Raw genomic sequence first — 22,767 nt, forward strand, 5'->3', positions numbered from 1 at the left:
AAGTTTTTTAAACTATAAAGTTATACCACTTCCTTTATATCTTAAAGCAGTGATATGATGAACAAGTTCCACATAGGATCCAGTGGATTTCTGGATGATTTGTGTCTATCCAAGTTGATGGTGCATGTCAAGGAGGTAGAGGAAAATCGCAAGAAGAGGGGCGTTCGTGATGGTAGAATTCCTAAGCCTCAACATCTGGCAGGTCTCCACCATGGAGGCCACAAGAACAATTTTGGCATTCATGATAAGCCCAGTTCAAGGGAAACAAAGTTTAGGAAACTATAAATCATTAAGGAGTAAAACATCTAGAGTAGGCAGACCCGAAAACTGGAAGGGCAATTGAGGTGAGATGCAGCGTCCCAGAATGGATTGTGCTAAGTGTTGTCGCGCTCCCATTGAAGAGTGCATGAAGGGAACTATGCGCTTTTCGATTGAAGTAAGAGAAACCACATGGTTATGGACTTCCCAAACACAAGTGGTCGGGCTGGAGGTAATGCTCAGCCTAGGATAAGAGGAACATGTTTTACACCCTTAAGGGCAGGGAGGAGCAAGAGAAGTCCGCTGATGTGGTTACAGGTATCTTGCAAGTATTCTCGACTTCTGTTTATGCTTTTGCTAATCTAGTGTCTACGCTATCCATTGTAACTCATTTGCTTGCCCTCGATTTTGTGACATTGCCTGAAGTTATGTATGATGCAAAAGAAGTTAGTACACCTTTAGGAGAAAATGTAAGAATTGATAGAGTATACAAGGATTTCCCAATAGTTGTATGTGTTTAGACTATGTGTGCAGACTTGGTTGAGTTACCAATGCATGATTTTGATGTCTCTTTGCATGGACTGGCTTCATAGTTGTTATGCTTGCACTGATTGTCGTAATAGGGTTGTGAGATTTCATTTCCCTAATAAAGAAGAGCTAGTATGGGAGGGGTACAACTCGAGTCATCCTAATCTCTTTATTTCAACTCTTAAAGGTAGTAAAAAGATGTCCAAGGGGTTATTATGTCATCTTGTGAGTGTTAGTGATTTAGATCAAGACATTCCTTCCATAGAGTCACTGCCTATACTGAATGAGTTTAAATATGTATTTCTTGATGATTTGCCTTGATTTCCTCGCCCTCGAGAGAATGAATTTGATATTGACTTAGAACCCGATAATAAACCAATTTCAATTACACCTTACAGAATGGCTCTAGCTGAACTCAAAGAGTTGAAGCTACAGTTAAAAGACCTCACTGGCAGTCTTACAATGATATTCATTTCAAGTTTTGGGAATTTTGAAAAGAATTGGACTTGAATTAACTGAACTTTTATTGTGTGTAAAAATGTTTTATATAAGTATGTTTAATATTTAAGAAGGTATTTAATCCATAGAAGAAAGAAAAAGGGTGAATATTGAACTGGTTAAGATTTGCAAATGTGCTAAATTTTCAAAGTGCTCGTAAGTATGAAATTGTTCTCCTTGTTGATTGATGCTTTGAATTTTCTAATTATTGAACCTTAATTGTAGTGTCTTATGTAATACTAAGTGATTCCTTGTTGTTCTTTCAATTTTATTGTCATTCGAGGAAGAATGTTATTCTAATCGAGGAAGAATAAAACTACCCAAAACGAACTAAGGAGAAATAGAGGCTCGTGAGTGTATCTTGTGTTAGTTTGAACATAAAATTAGTTAAATTAATTTTAATAGAAAGACTATGAATTTTTGTTAATTTTGGAGGTGAAACGCTCCAGAAAATCATTGACATTCGCAGAGTGTGACTTAGAAAGTGTTCTTGTATCTTTCTGTGTTTGAGTGAGTTTTACGTGTTTTTTTTATCTAAATTTATGTGGGATATTCCTAATACCATGAATATTATTTTTAGGGGTTATAGAAGAGGACCTAAGAAGTAGCACCCAAGCTGGCCAATCGACGCCCAGAGTCTACTGTCCGTAAAATCAATGACGCCACGTCCTTTGGGGGGAGTAGTACCATATTTTAGGGTAGCGTATACCCTCATTAAGAATCCTCTTAAGAAAATGACTCCCAAGCAAAACCTTCCGTCAATAAAATGAGGCCTAATAGCTTTGGGTCGTCGATTGGTAGCTTCAAAAGTTGCTAAACGTTTGCTGCCACCTTGGGGTGTTTTGTGTAAATTCACCCAATGTCTTTTAGTACCCTAGAACTATATTTTTAGGGTTTTAAGTTATATTAAATTACTTTTAAATCGGATATTTAGACATTACCCCTCACTTCATGTATTTAAACTCCTTCACAAAAGAAAACTCTCTAAAAGTCTCTTTGGAAGCAAAAAGTCGAGGAGAGCTAGGAGGGCTTGTTGTGAAGTGTTATTCATGAAAAATTAGTGGGTTTAATTCTTATTTAGGTATGTTATCCACCCTTGAACCCTCTTCCATATAAGGAGTCATTTCCAAAAGATTTCAAAAAGGGTTTTCAAACTCTATTGTCTTCTATCTTTGATTTTTAAGCATGGGTCTTCTTGTAAAACTATATTAATGGTTCAAATGTGTTTCTTTTATTATAAATTGATGATTTTAATTTCAAAACCCTAATGAATTTATGTCTATGCATATTTCAAACTTTTAGATTAAGAAATGGGTTAAATGGATTTGTTTGTCTAGATTATGAACTTTGGTTTTCTTGTGTTTTTATTATGAGTTAAGATACCACTTAAGAGCCTTATTTTGATGAAATATTTAGAAAATTATTATGTGTGGTGACGACTTGATTAAATGGTGAGTTTCTTATATTTTGTCTTTCTTATTATAAATTACTCTTGAGTAATATGGTCCACAATTTTGGTGGTAGTGTGTCACACATGGATCCTCGACCACATTTGAAACGGCCATCGTCAACCTCTTAGAGTTCACATACAAGTCTCTTCTTATCTTTCATCACAATCATACATTTAAATTTTCAGAAATTTTAAACTCTTTCATATTTATTGAAGTGTTCTTAGACATCATATAATTACTGCATAACAGTGATATACTAATATGATCAAACTAAACAACCATCTATCAATAGATTAAACAATTGAAATAAGGAATCATAATTTTAATAATTGTTTGCTGAACCATCTTTAATAAAAATGGTTGAACAAATATTTGAAATGAAACTTTAGGGACAACATCCACTAACTATGTCTAATGTTCTAAATCTAAATAATAAATGTAGGCATCCTCGATCTCAATAAGACATACCAAAGTCTGGAGATCGCTAATCCAAACTGCTTCAACGAATCTTTAATCTTCTTTCAGACATGCGCCTGTAAAAATAATAATATTATATGAGTTAGTACACACTTGTACTATGTATGGGTGTATGTACATAAAAACATAAGGAATATGCATCATTGAGGAAAGCTCTTCCTATTACAACATGTTGATTCAGTAGTGTGATGTCTCTATGGTTTCCTAATTCGTTATTAATGATGCATAATATCAATATGACATAATTTCATGCATTTAAATCACACAAGTAATTTTGTTTATGAACATAAGACTTTGGAATCATGAACATAATTGTAGGACAACTCAAAAGAAACTTAATAATTTTACACCCTTAGGTTGAGGGATTCTTGTCCATGCGTTACTTTATTTTTCAGTATTTTTCGTTTTCTTGTTGTGTAGTTCAATGATCTCCTTTGGCCCTATGTTTTACATACAAGTGCAATGTTTCATCATATTCCCATACCTATACTGAATCAAGTAAGTAATCCAAAAGCCTATGGAAATGATTTTACTACCCTTACAACTAGTTATTCTTTGATTTCTTGTTAAATTGGGAATAAAGTCTTTATAAGACAATCCTTATTAGATATTCTCATTATTAGATTTGGATATTATAAAATTGTTGGGGCACTTATATTCATATTAATTGATATTCCTATTATTTGATCATTTTGCTTACTTAGTTCACTTATAAACTTACTACTCATCTTCTTTGATCTCATGTTCACGATAAGGATAATTTTCCTTCATTCTTAAATTCATAAAGAAATCTATAGAATTTAACTGTATTAGATCATGTGAGATAAGATGAAATCCAATGTCTTTCCCACAGTGCAAAGAGGTGGTTCACCTATTAAAGTGAACCTAGATCATGTGAGTTAACATGAAATCAACTGTCTTCCCCACACTGAAATGAGGTGGTTCACCGGCTAAAGTGAAACCAAATCAGGAGAATTTAACAGACATGGATCATGTGAGATAAACATGAAATCTAGTGTCTTCCCCACCATAAAATAGGTGGTTCGCCGGCAAAACATAAAACAAATACTACCTAGCACTCTTAGGTGGAATACATTTGCTAGTCCCTATGCTAGCAACATAGTTCAAAGACTTGGAATTTTCGGGGACTCTTATCCACCTTGGGTGGTATTCTCATCTCATGAGGCTCACGTGTTCTTGCACAAGCTCATTGCTAGTCTAGTAGTGCTTTGCTCAATTTCATATACTATACATCTTTTGGAGTTAACTCATTCATTATGGAAGCTTTAATCCATTATAAGGTATGTTTAGCTAATTGTATAACTTGTTATCCCTTTCTTTACTTAATGAATGTGAACTTAAGTCTTACATTATCATTATGGTTTGAATGAGACTTCTCTCATAATTTCTTACACCCTCTTATGTGAGTATATTTTACACAATTATTTTGGTGCAAGTGATACTTCTCTCACTTTCTTAAAGACCTTGTTCTATGTCAATTTAATAAGTCATAAGCTTTTGTCAATGTTATTACTCATATTATCTTGTTAAACATTATTTTGTAGTCTTGTACCATTCTTTATGAAAGTTGTATGGACATATTCAATGAGCTAATGTTCACAATTCTTTAATATAAGGTATATTTACAATTTTATTTACATAGGGTATGTTGGGACTAGTCCCAATCATTGGCATACCCTGGGTTATGAGTTAATTGATTTAGAACATGTCAAGTCATTCTTTAACTTGTATTTGTCCTTACAAGAACCATTATAATTTATATTGTCCATGTAAGATTGGTATGATTTAATCATTAGCCATTATATCATATTTCGGAATAATATTGCTAGACAATTTATTGGCATACGGCAAACTTTCGCATATAATAATAATCTAAACCTTCATTTGAAGCAAGCCAACTGTTAACAGTTAATCAACTTATAAGAATAATTCAGTGTTAGATTGTCAATGTAATAAAGTTTATTCGACATTGAAGATTCATTAACTAGCATTGATTCTCATTTTTGTTTCTTCCTGGAAACATTACATTCTAAAAACTTACAAACATATCTAATGTAAATGACAACTAGTAACCAAAAACATTATTATTTTCAATACTAAGCTAAATTTCATATAAAACTTATAACAATTTCATCTTTTCGAACACAATTAGGTATTAATCATACAGATCTAAAATATAGGTCTCATTCAACATTATCAAATAAAGAAACCTACAAATAATGATAATTTATAACCATACAAGTAAAATGATTGAGATTTTGCATTATACATACTACTAGAATAGGAAATAGGGAGAACTAGGGAGATGAACATTAAAAAATTTCATTTCAGAACAACCCTAGTTTCAGAACTCTTGAATTTAGAACGTTTTAAAATCCTCTTGGGGAAAGGAATCTAACAGATAAAACCCATACCTTACAGTATAAATGAATCTACGAAGATCTCCTTGCAGTTTGCACGATAACCTTGAAGGAGTGCCTTCAAATCGCATACGGTTTTTCATACGTTTGTTCACTTTTTTGGAGTAGTGAGTTTCAAGTGGTTAAACATGAGTATATGTCTTAGGAACATATATTGACTAACTAAACTTATACTGATTAACTTCATTGAATAAATCAATTAGTTAATTACAAAAATACCCCTTCATAATTTAGTAAAAATAGGAGAACATTTGACTTAGCCAAATCATAAATTTTCCTAACGGTTTAAACTTTGACCATGAATTTTAATTAATTATTAAAGTTTATAATTTAATTAATTCAGTGACATAGGTTAATTACTAAAGTACCCTTAAGTCAATATGTTCATAATGAACCCCTTTGGAGAATCCTAGGTTAGGTACTAGAATGTTTCTTTAGTTAGTTACTGTTCTAGTGTCACCCGATTAGGTATTAGGATTTCGGGCACACTAGTTATTTAATTTATGTTAGTACTAGGTTAGATAGTTAGTTATGTGAGATATTTAGAGTCTACAGATTGATAGGAAGCTAGGCCCCACATGGCTTTACCCGTGCGTGCACCTTCCCCCTTAATCGCCCTAACCAAATTCGATTGTTCTTGGTTGCTTGTCTCTTGGCCGGTTAGTAAATGTTCTTGCACATGTGTTGCTGATCATTTCTTGTACAAGGAACCTCACAACGTGCTTGGCCATTACTTAATCTACATAATCATTTTAAATGAACGTGTGCTATGGTACCTAGGCTTGACACGTTGATGTCTCGTACTTATTGTTCTAATAACCAAAATTATCAGCCTAGGGTCTTCATTACAGGTTAAGTTCTAAACAAGATTTGATTGGGGAATTTGAAGAAAAATGTATTTTATGTTACTTGTTAATACATAGAAATTGGCTAACACCCTTAAGCAAATATTTTCTAACATGCCCAATATTATTCAATGTTGGGCATTGGGATGACTATGTGCCCCAATTCACATTCGTAGAATATAATAGGCTCTTCACTAGATAAGTACATTTTCTACAATGTTAAATTGTCCCCCCTTGGAAACATTCATCCCGGAATGACACTACACATCGATTTGAAACAAAGAAGTTATTTTAAAAAAACACATCACATACTTGAAACTGTACTCTTTGTTAATATCTGATTCACAACTTACTCTTGATGATGCACATCACCCAAAGCTTATCTGAAGATTCGTATCTGAGATGGAGGAACTTCCTTCCGCATATTACTTAAACTCGATGCACATAAAAACTCACACAACACAAAAATAATGTCAACGCTATACAAAAACCTTAACATGAATATAAGCATGAACTCATAATAAGTCATTTAGTGAAAGTATCAAACACACAGTTATGGACACAATCTATCGAAGGAGCTTTATGTAGGAAGTTAATGACTCAGACTAAGTGGTATAAATACCCCTTAGATAACATCTTATTGGCTTTAATATGGCAAACTACTTGTCTTGTTTTATTTGAACCACACTCTTCCTATTCAAGCTCTAACTCATGCGGAAAACTGTAACCTTACTACCATGTTTTGACAGTCTATGGTAGCATTGCATTTAGGGAGGAAATCCATACCCAAAATTATATAAAAGACAAGCATGGTTAATTCCATTAGTTTAGGATAGGAAAATCTATCAAGAACAGTTATTGGTTCATCTCTATATACACTTTTAGCTCTATTGTTGCCTCCAATTGGAGTACTAACTAGAAAAGGTTCATGCAAGATCGGAGGAAACAACTAAAATTTACTAGATACTGAAGGATTAATAAAAGACAAGGTGGATACTGGATCACGACCGATGTCTAGACCCCAGATGAGACCAGCGTCGTTGACCTCTAAGAAGTCATAGACAAGCCTACTTACGTCATTCTTACTTTGCCTAAGTTAATTTTAGTCGAAAATTTTAAACTTTTGGTTTCATAGAATAAACACTAAACATTATATTAGATTCATAAATGTTCACCATTATCCATGTAACATTAAGATTATCAAATGAAAGAAATAGTTTAATATAGCATTAAATGTATACTTGCAAAAATGGCGCAGATACATTGTCTGGAAAAAGCAGAATGAAATGCTAGTAGAACATATTCCACCGTCTCAATACTATAATTAAGCTATAGTATAATGGGCAATAATCCTCTAAAAAATGAAGGCCTACAAAGTCAGAATGAATACCCACACCCGGATTATTTAAACGTCAACCTGTAACTCTAGCATACTATGTATGGCTATATTCCAGCACACACCAAGGACATGCATGAGTAAGAATAGCTCATTCCTAACAACATGATTATGGAAAATCAAGTCAGTGGACTTGCCAAAATTTGATTCGGAAAGTTAGTGAGTTTTCCTAATTTTTTTTAGGAAAGTAAGTGAACATTCCAAATTTATATTAGGAATGTCATGCCATGAGTGTAACTTGCATCATTATACTTATTATATTGAACATATCACATAACATATTGCATATATAACACATAAAAATTTTCACTTCATTCGTTCGTATGCCATGAGACCTGAAAATCATGGCTTCCCAAAATTAAGGGCTCAACATATGTGACCTCAACTAGCGTGCCTTCTTTAGCAAACAAAGAGTCTTCTTCATCATTCATACTTAATTTCACTTTATTCATAGGCTAGTGTAAACACTAACTATACCTAAGATCTCATTTATGACTTTCATCCCGTTTGTTGTGCAATGATCAAGAATACCTAGTGTCATTGCTTAAGTCTAGCTCACCTCTTTATTATCCTATTCTAACACCTTTGGTATCATTCATTTCATTATATGCATCATTTGAGGTGGGCCTCATTTATTCATGGTGAAATTTAACTTTAACCGACATAGATCACATGAGCATCATGAAATCCAGTGTCTCCCTCATATCGAAAAGAGGATGATTCACCGGCCAAAGTGACCGAAAATATTCTAGAGTACATGAGAATTTGAACCCAACCAGATCCCTATATTGGCAGCATAGGTTCGAAGACTACGAGATATAAGGAGACAAATACTCGGCATGCCGGAAAGTCTTATATCATAAGAGGTACGTGAACCTCCGCCCTTCTTGAAAGAAGGCATCACGATGCAAACTCATACATCTCCACATCAATCAAACCCAATATCCTTAGATTTTAAACTCATGAGACCGGCGTCATTGACATCTCAGAGGTCGCAGACAAGCCTACTTATGTCATTCATATTTCATCTAGGCTAATTTTAGCAAAAAATTTGAAACTTTTTGTTTCTTAAAGTACATACTAAACATTTTCTATTTAATTTATAGTTTTTAATAATCAAACATCTAACATTAAGTTTATAAAATGAAAGAAATAGTTTAATATAACATTAAATGTATACTTGCCAAAATTGCACCAATAGAATGTGTGAACAAAAACTGAAAGAAACGTTAGTGGCACATTCTCCTCTAGTTCAATACTTCAACTAAGCTATAATATAATGGGAAAGAATCCTCAAAATAATGCCTACCAAGTCCGGATGAATTCTCCACGTCCGGATAGTTTCATTGTGAACCTGTAGCTCTAGCATCCACCTGTTCCTGCACCTAAAATTGTAGAATTGTACAGGTTAGTACACACTTGTAATGAGTATGGGTATATGCAAGCGCATACAAAGGACATGCATGAGTAAGAATATCTCATTCCTAAGAACATGATTATGAAATGTCAAGTCAGTGGACTTGTAAAATATTTATTAAGAAAGTGAGTGAGCTTTCAAAATTTTTATTAGGAAAGTCATACCATGAGAGTAACATGCATCATAATATTTATGATATTACACACAACACCTAACATCTTACGCATAACACATAACATAATTCATATAACAGAAAACATTTTTCATATTGTTCGTTCATATGCATTGAGACCTTAAAGTAATGGACTTGACATCATGACTTCACAAAAAAGAGGGCTCAATATATTGGACCTCAACTAGGGATCCTTCTTTGGCAAACACAAAGTTTTGTTTATCATTCATACGTACTACATTTCATTTCAGTCATAGGCTAGTGTAAACACCAGCTATACGTAGATTGTAGTTTATGACTTTCATCGGGTGCGCTGTGCAATGATTAAGAATGACCTAGTGTCATTACTTATGTCTATCTCACCTCTTGATTATTATATAATAACACCATTGATATCATTCATTACATTATGTGCATAATTTGAGGCTGGCAAGATTCATTCATGGGGAACTTGAACTTTAGCCGACATAGACCATGTGAGCATCATGAAATCTAGTGTCTCTCCACACAAAAAAAAGAGGATGAATCACTGGCCAAAGTGATCCAAAACATTCTATCATACATGAGAATTTGCACCCCGCCAGATCCCTATATTGGCAGTATAGGTTCGAAGACAAGGAGATATAAGGAGATCCATACTCGCCATGTTGGAAAGTCTCATCTCATAATAGGTACGTGAACCTCCGCCCTTCCCCGAAAGGAGGCATCACGAAGCCAACTCATACTTCTCCAAATCAATCAAAACCAATATTCTAAGCTTCTAAAGTTACGAGACCAGTGTCATTAACATCTCATAGGTAACAGACAAGCCTACTTAGGTCATTCTTACTTGGTCTAGGTTAATTTTTGGAGAAAATTTGAAACTTTTTATTTCTTAATATACATACTAATCATTTTCTATTAAATTTGTAATTTTTCACCATAAAACATCTAACATTAAGATTATCAAATGAAAGAAATAGTTTAATATAACATTAAATGTATACTTGCCAATATGGCACCAATACAATGTATATACAAAAATGGAAAGAAATGCTTGTGGAAAATACTCCTCTAGTTCAATCATTTCACTAAGATAGAATATAATGGGAAAGAATCCTTGAAAGAACGAGGGCTTACAGAGTTGAGATGAATGCTTCACGTCTGGATAGTTTCTGCGTGAACCTGTATCTCTAGTGTCCACCTGTGCCTGCCCATAAAATGGCAGAGTTGTATAGGTTTAGTACACAGTTGTACTAAGTATGCGTATATGAAAGCACACACCAAGGAAATGCATCAGTAACAATAGATCTTTCTTAAAAACATGATCATGGAAAGTCAAGTTATTGGACTTGACAGATTTGGATTAGGAAAGTTACTGAGCTTTCCAAATTTGGATTTTGAATGTGAGTGAACTTTCAAAATTTTTATTAGGGATATGATGCCATAAGAGTAACACGCATCATTATACTTATCATATTGCACACATCACATAAAATCTTGCACATTGCACATAACATATTGTAACATTTTTCATATTTATTAATTCATATGTCATGAGACCTTGGAATGATGGACTTGACATCAAGACTTCCAAAAAATTATGGCTCAACATATTGGATCTGAACTAGGGAGACTTCTTTAGAAAACACAAATTCTGCTTCATTCATTCATATGTACTTCATTTCATTTCATTCATAGGCTAGTGTAAATGGTAGCTATACCTAGGATGTAGTTTAAGATTTTAATTGGGTTTGGTGTGTAATGATCAAGAATAACCTAGTGTCATTGCTTAAGTCTAGCTCACCTCACGATTATCCTATCCTTACACCTTCTGTATCACTGATATCATTATGTGCATCATTTGTGGCTGGCCTCATTAATTCATGGAGAAATTTAACTTTAACGCACATAGATCATGTGAGCATCATGATATCTTGTGTGTCCCCCACACCTAAAAGAGTTGGAATCACCAGCCAAAGTGACACAAAACATTCTACCGTACATTGGAATTTAAACCCCGCCAGATCCCTATATTGGCAGTATAGGTTCGAAGATTCGTAGATATAAAGAGACCTATAACTGTAATGCAGGCCAATCTTATTTCATGAGAGTTACGTGAACCTCTGCCCTTCCATATAGAAGGCATCACTGATAGTAGCTAGTCTATAGGTAAAGAGTATAATGTTGCATTACATTGAACTCATACGTCTTGAAAGCTGGCTTCTATTATGAGGACATCATAGCTCAATAATTCATTTATCATCTCATCATTAGTATTAAGTGTGTTAATCTCAATACTTTCATTAGAGTGTTCATCGAGACTTCTCTATTCATTAACTTTACACTCTCAAAGGTGAGTACATTTTGGTAACCTTCACTAAGGCTCATTTGAGATTGCTCTCATCTTTTACATTAGCCTCATATGATGTTGTCACCACATTCATTATCATTAGCACATTTAATTTTCATAAGTACTCATCCTATTTTACGTAAATGTTTATCTTATTAATATACAATGCACTTGGCAATTTAGTGTGTTTCACACTCATAAATATCCATTATAGGGTTTCATCATTTCATTGTTCATTTCATCATTTCTTTGTTCATTTCATCATTTCATTGTTCATTTCATCATATGCCTATGCACATGGCCATTTAGTGTGTTTTGCACTCTTACTTAACCCTTCTGGGGTTTCATCATTTTATTGTTCATTTCATCATTTCTTTGTTCATTTCATCATATGCCAATGCACTTGGACATCTAGTGTGTTTCACACTCTTACTTAACCCCTCTAAGGTTTCATAATTTCATTGTTCATTTCATCATTTCTTTGCTTACATCTTAGGTTCACTTATTTATAGACGTATGCTAAACATATGGGTCTATACATAAAAGCCATTATGCTTCATTCATAGGTGTATTAAGTGATTCATATCTTCCTACGATTATGTGGTACAAGACTAATGCATCTTGTATGTATGCAAAGATCTCGATAGGTAAAGCCATGTGCGGACTTTATTCCTAACAAACTCTAGGCTCAAACTAAATTACTAACTAATTAACTAATCTAGGACTAACTGAAATTAACTAACTATTGTGCCCGAAATCCTAAGACCTAACCGGGTTAAACTAGCCTTGTTACTAACTAAAGAAACATCCTACTACCTAACCTAGGATGGTCAAAAAGAATATTATTATGGTTAAAAACTCTACGCCTAAGTCATTAGGACCATAATAAAATTCTTTTGGACCATCCTATGTTAGGTACTAGGATTATTCATGATATTGATATTCATGTTAATATTGAAGTTGATATTTATATTTATGTTAACGTTCACACTTATACATTGACGTTGCCATTAATGTTCACGTGGATTTAGGTTGACATTGAAATTTACGTTCATATTGACCTTTACGTAGATGTTAACATTAACTTTATTGTTGGCATTGATGTTGACATTCACGTTAACATTGACATTGAGGTTTATATTCAAGTTGACGTAGATGTATATATTTATGTTGATGTTCACTTTTTCATTGACACTAATGTTGACATTCATATTAACCTTGATGTTGACGTTGATGTTTATGTTAGTATTAACGTTGACATAGACGTTAATTTTAACGCTGATGTTGATATTGACATTTATGTTAACGTTTTGGTTCAGGTCTATGGTGGACGTTCACAATGACATCGATATTCACAATTAGTTGACATGAACATTGACTTTGACGTTTAGGTTGTAGTTGATGTTAATGTTTACAATCCGCAGACATTGACATTCACACAAATGCTGACGTTTATGTTCATGCTAATGTTGATGTTGACACTACTATTTTTATTGACATTGACATTGATTTCGACGTACACATTGACGTTTACACTTAAATCCAGGAACATTACACTTATATGAATATCTCACTTTTAACATTTCTATATACAAAAACACACCATTTATAACACACAAATTTCAGGGAGCAATATAATTAATTATAGCACACCCATGCTCAAACGATTAATGTAAAACACTTTTCTAGAATACATCTTGAAGTCCTTACATAATTTCCAAAAAATCAAACCAGACCTAAAATTATCTATTAGAGGACATACCAACGCATGCTTTGAATCTTTCAAATGATCTAATGGCAGGGGCATGCAACGGGGATAACATTAGTTTCTCAATTTGAATTAGAACTTAACTTAGGTGTATCTTTGGAAAGGGTCCAAAAGAGAAGAAAACCCATACCTTAATGTCGTTCCACAATTATTTAAATGCTGCCAATTTAACACAAAACAAAGCCTCACCACCCACACTCGAAGCACTATCCTGTCAAGAACTTTGTTTTGCTTTACGTTTTTAGACTAACTTTTCTTTTGAGTTTTTTGCGTTAATGTTCTTGATGAACTTTATTATTTTATTTCTGTTCTTTTGTTTTACAAAATTCATAAGCATGAAAGTGAGAGAGGAGTAGAGAAAAACGTGAGAATGAGTGGATTAGGATTAGGAGAGTTAGGTGGAGACTTAATCAAACTACGACTCCTAATTATTAATTAAATATTAAGTAATTAAATTAATTCTTCCAATTAAATAAATCAAATAAAATCATTGGCCATACCTATGTTCAATCAAAACCGGGTGGATCAAGATTTCACTCATATGGCCAATTTCGGCCCTTTCTACTCAAATTGCCCCTCCACCATATAAATTAATTAATTAATTAAATATTTAGGATAATAGAAATACTACCATTAACCTAGAAAAGACAATTTTACCCCTAGACCGTGCAAATATACGATTACCCCTTTTTAAGTCTCATTAAGACTCATCTAGGTAAATCTTCGTATTGGGGTGCCCTATATGGCTTGTCCCAACCATTCCTAGCTTAACTAACTCACCAAGTTAGTTGGGTTGGCTGTTGCAACGATTCGAAGGTCTAGTTCTACGCGCATCAATCCGTGTGAACCCGGTCTTATTGTGGGCATTCAGATACATTAAGAATTACTTAGCATAGTCATTTTAGGATTTTTACAGTGTTGGCATTCACATGCACATACACCTTGACGTTTATGTTTTGCATTGATGTTCACTTTTATGTGTACGTTGACGTTGACATTCATATTGATATTCACGTAGATGTTGACATTAACGTTGAAGGTCACATTATTGTTCACATAGATGTTGACGTTTATGTTCACGTTGACATTCACATTGACGTTCACATTTACACTAATACTCTCACTGACTATTAACTTAAGCTTGATGTTCCCGTTTACATTGACCTTTATGTTTATGTTCACATTGACGTTGATATTCATGTTAATATTGACGTTGACATTTATGTTTATGTTAACATTCACACTTACACATTGATGTTGACATTAATGTTCACATGGATTTAGGTTGACAGTGACATTTATGTTTACATTGACCTTTATGTTCATGTTAACATTGACGTTGATGTTGACATTAATGTTCACGTTGACGAGGACATTGAGGTTGATATTCACGTTGTCGTAGATGTATATATTTATAATGATGTTCACATTTTCGTTGACACTGGTGTTGACGTTCATATTAACGTTGACATTGATGTTGATGTTTACGTTTACATTAACGTTGACATTGATGTTAATGTTCACATTGATTTTGATATTGACGTTTATGTTAAAGTTCACATTTAGGTCTATGGTAGACATTCACAGTGACATCGATGTTCACAATTAGTTGACATTAACGTTGACTTTGACATTTAGGTTGAAGTTGATGTTAATGTTCACAATAACTACATATTGACATTCACAAAAATGCTGACGTGTATGTTCATGCTAATGTTGATTATTACACTACTATTTTTATTAACGTTGACATTGACATCCACGTACACATTGTTATTTACCTTCACAGTGACGGTGACCTTGACGTTGATGTTGATGTTGACGTTAATATTGACATTCACATTTAGGTTGATGTGGATGTTCTCTTTGAGGTTGACATTAACGTTGACGGTAAAATTCATATTAACGTTGATAATGATGTTCACGTAGATGTTGATATTGACATTTTCGAAGATTTTTACGTTTATGTTCACATTTACATTGAGGTTCACATTAACGTTGATACTAATGTCGCGTAGTGGTTGATGTTTACGTTGATGCTGATATTGATGTTGATGTTGACATTGATCTTGACGTTCATGTTTACTTTGGCGTTCACATTTACATTTATGTAGACGTTCACATTTACATTGAAATTATTATTGGCGTTGACATAGGCATTGACATTACCATTGACATTGACGTTCTCGTTCATGTTGACATTCGCATTTGCGTGCACATTGACATTATCATTGACTCTTACATTGACATTGATGTTGATGTTTACAAGCACGTTTACACTTACGTTAAAGTTGACATTCATGTTGACATTGACATTTACATTAATATTAATATTAATATTGACATAGATGTTCACATTTATGATTATGTTAATGTTGACGTTTACATTGACATAGATATTGATAATCATGTTTATATTGGTGTTTGCATTTACAACGATGTTAATATTGACAGTGACGCTAACACTAACGTTCACATTGATATTAACATTAATGTTCACACTGTTATTGATGTATACGTTGATGTTGACGTTAACTTATTCATATTGACGTTGATATTAACGTTAATGTTTGCACATACATTCATGTTCATGTTAACGTTAACGTTCATGTTTATGGTAATGTTGATGTGGACATTTCACATTGATGTTGACATTAACATTCACACTATCGTTCACATATACGTTGATGCTTACATTGATGTTCACGTTGACATTTTCATATTAACGTTAATGTTGACGTTGTTGTTCACATTGATGTTAATGTTAAAATTGACGTGACATTGATGTTGATCTTAACGTAAGTTAACATTGACATTCATTTTTATGTTTAAGTTGACATTCACGTTCATATTGAGTTAGTGTTGACGTTAACATTTATGTTGATGTAAACATTGATATTCACGTCGATATACAGGTTAACATCTACCTTGACATTGATGTTTGCCTTGACATTTACCTTGAAGATCACATTCATATTGACTTTCGTATAGACATTGACATTCACGTTGACATTGATTACATTTTGACAATAACATTGACTTTCATATAGACATTGATATTCACGTTGACATTGGTTACATATTGACAATAAAGTTAACTTTTAACAAGGTATTACATTGAGATTTACATTATGTTTGCATTGACGTTAACATTTACCTTCACGCTGACGGTGACGTTCACGTTGACGTTGGCATTGACCTTGACGTTAATTTTAACATTGTCTTTTACGTTTACCTTGACAATAATTTTGACATTAACATTAACATTCACGTTTATATTCACATTCACGTTGAAGTTCACTTTCATATTCATGTTTATTTTAAAGTTCGCGTCCAAGTTAACATTCACGTTGACATTTATTTTTACATTGAAGTTCACGTTTTCATTTTTGATTACATTGATGTTAATGATCACATTGACATTGACATTTTTTTGGACTCTTACGTTCACATTGATGTTGATGTTTATGTTGACATTGACATTTACGTTTACATTGACGATGTGGTTCACTTTGACGTTCACATAGACATTGACATTGGAGGTGATATTGATGTTAACGTTAATGTTAACGTTGACTATCACATTGACATTTATGTAAATATTCAGGTTCATGTTCACGTTGATATTCACATTGACGTTTATGTTGATGTTGACATACTCGTTGACTCCTAACATTACATTGACATTCACATTTACATTCACATTGACGTCTATTTTGACGTTAATGTGCGCACTTACATTGATTTGTTGATGTTGATGTTTACATTTATGTTGATGTTTTTGTTTACATTGATGTTCACATCTATAATTTGACGTTGCCAATAAGCTTCATGTGGATGTTGACATTAACGTTTACATTGACATTCACATTCACGTTGATGTTTAAGCTGACATTTATGTTTACGTTGACATTTTAATTGATGCAGACATTTACATTTATGTTGACGTTCACTGTCACACACATTAAGGAATGTGAATGCAACCGATGTTATTAACATCTCAAAGGTTGCAAACAAGCCTCTTCTTAGCTTTTATCACATTCATATAGTTAAATTTTCAGAAAATTTAAATTTACTAAAACATAATGAAGTATACATAGACTTCAGATATTTTCTACATAGATTAGTATTCTACTTAGCTCAAATCAAAACAACCATCTACGATTAATGAATCGATTTAAATCAACATATCAATATATAATGTAATAGTTATCCAAAACAGCCTTAGTAAAACACTTCGAAATAAACATCTGATAAGAAACACTAGAGACAACATCCACTAGAGATGTCAGATGTACTAAGCTAGATAGATAAGTGTAGCACCCTCAAATATAAAGGCCTAACAAAGTGTAGATATCGACAATCCAAGAAACTTCAATGATTCTTCAACCTTCTCTCTTACTTGCACCTCTAAAGATAATAATAGTATAGGGTTAGTACAAACTTTTACTAAATATGGGTGCATGCACACATACACAAAACTACTATGCGTGATCACAGGAAATCTCTCCTATAACAACATGCTTTTTTTGGAAAGTGACATAACTAGACTTTTCTAATTCATTATTTGTGAATCGTGGTATGAATATGATATATTTTAATGAATTCAAAGCACCCAACTCATTTTATATATTAACATAAGACCTTAGAATCAACAAAGTAATTTTATAATAACTCGAACGAATATTCTAAAAATTACACCTCAAAACTCGAGAGCCCTTTTTTTATACTTAGTTTATTGTTCAATCTTTTTCTTCTTGTTATTGTGTATTTCAAAGATCTCTTTAATCTCACATTTACTTACAAGTGCAATGATTCATTGTAGGCCCATACCTATAATAAATCAAGGAAGTAATCCAAGAGACTAAGGAAATGATTTGGCTACCCTAAATACAATTTAATCTTTCCATTCTTGTTAGATTGTGCATGGAATCATTATATGCCAATCATTATGGAGGATGTGGGACATTGATTTGCCATTATGTTTTAATCCCCTTTATTAAAATCATAAAAGAAGTCATTATAATACAATTTTATTTGTCTTTATCATTTTCATAATATAAGAATTCATTATTGTCTATGCTCATTATTTGCAGAAAGCTTCATTATTATCAAAGTATGAAGATTCATATTCTTAAGCTCTTATTTTGTTAGCTCACTTTTAACATACATCTCTTCTTCTATCTTGCTTGTCTTCCTTAAGGACATCTTTAGAATTAAGATCATGCGAGCTTATATGACATCAAGTGTCTGCCCTACACCAAAAAAGGGTGATTCACCTATCAAAGTGATGTATATCATGTGAGCTAACATGAAATCAGTGTCTTCCCAACACCAATAAGAGGTTTTTCACCGTTTATAGTGAAACCAAGTATATTGTTTTCCCCACACTAAAAAAAGGTGGTTAATGGCTAAAGTGAACGAAATAGTTTCTTTGATCTCTTAACCACATAGATTATGTCAGCTAAACATGAAATCATGTGTCTTCTCCACCCCAAAAAGAGGTTGAATCACCATCCAAGGTTAAACTGCATCATGCCAGCTCACTTAGGTGGAATCCACTGGCTAGTCCCTATACTGGCAACATAGTTTGAAGACTAGGAGAGATACAGAGACTAATTTTCCACCTTGGTGGTAGCCTCATCTCATAAGTCTTACATGTAATGTCACAATATCATTGCTAGTTTATCGGTGCTTTGCTCAACTTCTTTTTTTTTTACATCTTTTAGAGTTGACTAAAAATTATGGAAACTTGTTTCTAGTTATGAGGTTTACTTAACTCTTTGGATAACCGTTCATACCTTTATTTACTTGATGAAATTTGAAATTTAAGCTTACATTATCATCTTGGTGTTAATAAGACTTGTCTCACGATTATTGATAGAATCTTTTGTGAGTATCTTTAATATAAATGTCTTTGGTGTACGTGAGACTTGTCTAACTTCCTTTAACACCCCATTCTGGTCACTTTCATAATTTCAAGATTTTAATTATTTTATTACTCACCTTAACTTGTTTCATGTCTTTTGATAGCTTTATACCATTGTTTATAAATTTTAAGAAGTTTACCCTATGTAGTTACTATATTCATAGTTCATTTGGAAACGGTATGTTGGGACTTGTCCCAATGATTGGCATACCCTTGGTTATGAATTCACAGTTACATTAGTCATGCTTAATTGGGTTTACATTTACATAAGAAAATCTTCCCATCATACTTTGAAAATAATATTCTATGACAGTTTCATTCATCTTTTTGGGAAAGACATTGTTGGACATTTTATTGGCAAAAACCAAAGTTTCACTTAAAAAACTTTCATTATGTTATCACTAACAACATCAATTAATCCCATATATGTATTATAATGATCCCCTAAATACGCAGCGTGTCGAATTCAATGGTAGAAAACTGTATAATCGAATTGTAACACACTTTATATTCTCAAACACCAATGACGCATAACATCATATTTTGTTTTATATTGCTAATACCCTTATAATATGAATCAAATATCTACATGTCTCATTAGTGATTAACATATAAAGAACCTATAATTAATAATCAGTTAGCACAACATAGCAAAAACATGTTGAAGATTACATCTATATACTTAAAGAATCAAAAACAAGGTTACCTAGGGAGATGGACGTTCAACAATATCATTGGAGAAGAACGCTAGTTTCGAAATTCATGAATTCAAACGATTGAAAAGTCTCTTGGACAAAGAATTCCATGAGATAAAATATATACTTTATGTATTAATAAATCTACTAAGATCACCTTGCATGAAAACTTGAAGAAAACCTTGGAAACGCCTAAGAACATTAAGAGAAACTTTTTAACTTTCTTTTACGTTTGCCCACTGTTTTGGTCGTGATTTTTTTAAATTTTCTAACGTGAATCTATGTATTATGAACTGATTTTGACTTATTCAATTTAGGCTAGTTAAGTAAATTAATTATTGAAATACTAAAATCCATTCCTAGATTGACTAAAATTAGAAAAATATTTAATAAGTCAAAACGGAAATTATTTACTAGGAATATCTGCCTTACTAGGCAATTTTCCTTAATTTTAGTAATTAATGGACCTCAGGGAATTACCAAAGTACCCTTAAGTCATTGGGACCTTAACAATCCCTTTTGGACCATCCTAGGTTAGGTACTAAGATGTTTATTGAGTTATACAAGGTTAGTGTAAGTATTTCGCTTTGACCATTTAATTTAATTAAGTAAGTTTCTAATTTAATTAATAATGTAACCTAGGGTAATTAATAAAGTACCCTTAAGTAGTTAGGACCATAACTAATCCTTTGGCCATCCTATGTTAGGTACTAGGTTATCTCATTAATTAGTTACTAGACTAGTGTCATCCAGTTAGGTCTGAGATTGTCGGGTTAACTAATTTGGTTATTTCCTTATTCGTAGGTTAGTTTTCTTGTTAGTTCAGTTAGTTAGAGTCTAGATTTAGTTAGAGAGTTAGGCCCACATGGTTGGAAACGCATGCCCCCTAACTACCCTTATCGAATTCGGTTATGGTGGTCCCCTCCGTGGGCTGGTTCATCACATGTGCTTGCAGATGTGTTGATTGTACTTTCCTAACTAATTTTTATTGATTGTTCATTTTGAATATTTAATTATTGTCCCAAAGAGTCTCAATATGTCCTTGGGAAAAACTTAATCTACACTATCATTTTAATTTATCATGTGCTATGTTGTCTAGGCGTGACACATGGATTCCTCGTATCTATTATAAAAAATACTATGAAAAATATGGTTTTAGCATAGGGTCTTTATTGAAGGAAATTTCTTGGACAAGCTTATTAATAATTAGAAAAAATCATATATAACCCTTTAAGCCATTATTTTCTAGTGTTCCCAATATTTTTCTTATTTAGGTAATATATACAAATTTGCTGGTATCCCTTAGCCAATTTTGTATTTGATGCCCAATATTTGTCAATATTGGGCATCGCAAAGCCTATGTATCCCCGATTTGTATTCTTAAAGATCTATTGAGATCTTTACTAGAAATGTAATTTTCCAGAATATTACGTTTATGATTACATTGACGTTAATGTTGACTTTCAATTTACATAGACGTTAACATACACAGTAATGTTGACATTGATATTGACGTATACATTTTTTTTCATTAATGATAACGTTCATAGTTACGTTGATATTTACGTATATGTTAACATTCACATTAATATGTTCACATTGTCGTATCTGTTCACGTTCATATTAACATGGATGTTGATGTTGACATTGACGTTCACACTTACATTAGCATTGACATTAATGTTGGTGTTCATGTTCACTATCACATAGATGTTGATATTCATCTTGATATTGACATTGACATTATAGTTAATGAAAATATTGACGTTTATGTTCATGCTTATTATGAAGTTAAATTTAACGTTCACGTTCACGTACATGTTCATTTTAACAAAGATATTTACGATCAAGTCAATGTCGTGTACCTAGACATTAACCTTGATATTTATGTTTGCGTTGACGTTAACCTTGATGTGTACATTGATGTTGACATTAATATTGACTTTCATGTAGACGTTGAGATTAATGCGGACAATCATGTTGATGTTCACATAGACATTGATGTTCATATTCACGTTGACATTCACATTGACTTTCAGGATGACGCTAATACTCTTCCAGACTATTACGTTAAGTTTGATGTTCATGTTTATGTTTACTTTTATGTTGATGTTCACGTTGACATTGATTTTCACGTGTATATTGACGTTGACGTTAACGTTCACACTTATCCATTGATGTTGTTGTTAATGTTCATATGTATTTATATTGACGTTGACATTTATATTTACGTTTACCTTTAAATTAACATTGATGTTGACGTCTATGTTGGAATTATGTTGACATTGACATTCAGGATCTTATTAACATTGACATTGAGGTTGAATTTCATGTTGACACAGATGTATATACTTATGTAGATGTTCACATTTGTATTAATGCTGACGTTCACATACGTTTAGATTGATGCTGATCGTGATGTTCATGTTGACATTGATATTAACGTTCATGTTCACGTTTATGTTCATATTTACTTTTATCTTGACATTCACGTTCATGTTAATGGTGATACTGACATTTATAGAGATGTTGATATTAGCATTCATGTCCACGTTGATGT

General features: G+C 32.8%; 1 protein-coding gene across 1 annotated transcript; it reads left to right on the top strand.

The window, feature by feature from the left end:
• Positions 1–518: 518 nt before the first annotated feature.
• LOC138347579 (uncharacterized) lies at positions 519–17,256 on the top strand. Its single transcript, XM_069295876.1, has 7 exons — positions 519–728; positions 12,847–13,134; positions 14,868–15,137; positions 15,222–15,282; positions 15,602–16,200; positions 16,499–16,568; positions 16,958–17,256. Exons 1-7 carry the CDS (start codon positions 519–521, stop codon positions 17,254–17,256), a joined length of 1,797 nt encoding a protein of 598 aa, XP_069151977.1.
• Positions 17,257–22,767: the final 5,511 nt, after the last annotated feature.

Source organism: Solanum lycopersicum, chromosome 3 (assembly GCF_036512215.1).
Source record: "Solanum lycopersicum chromosome 3, SLM_r2.1".
Taxonomy (NCBI): domain Eukaryota; kingdom Viridiplantae; phylum Streptophyta; class Magnoliopsida; order Solanales; family Solanaceae; genus Solanum; species Solanum lycopersicum.

Coding starts and splice junctions, on each gene's coding strand:
- LOC138347579 (XM_069295876.1), top strand. CDS start 519: ATGTTTTACACCCTTAAGGGCAGGGAGGAGCAAGAGAAGTCCGCTGAT. Junction 15,138..15,221: donor ATATTGACGTTTATGTTAAA/GTTCACATTTAG, acceptor TTTGACATTTAG/GTTGAAGTTGATGTTAATGT. Junction 16,201..16,498: donor CGTTAACGTTCATGTTTATG/GTAATGTTGATG, acceptor GTCGATATACAG/GTTAACATCTACCTTGACAT.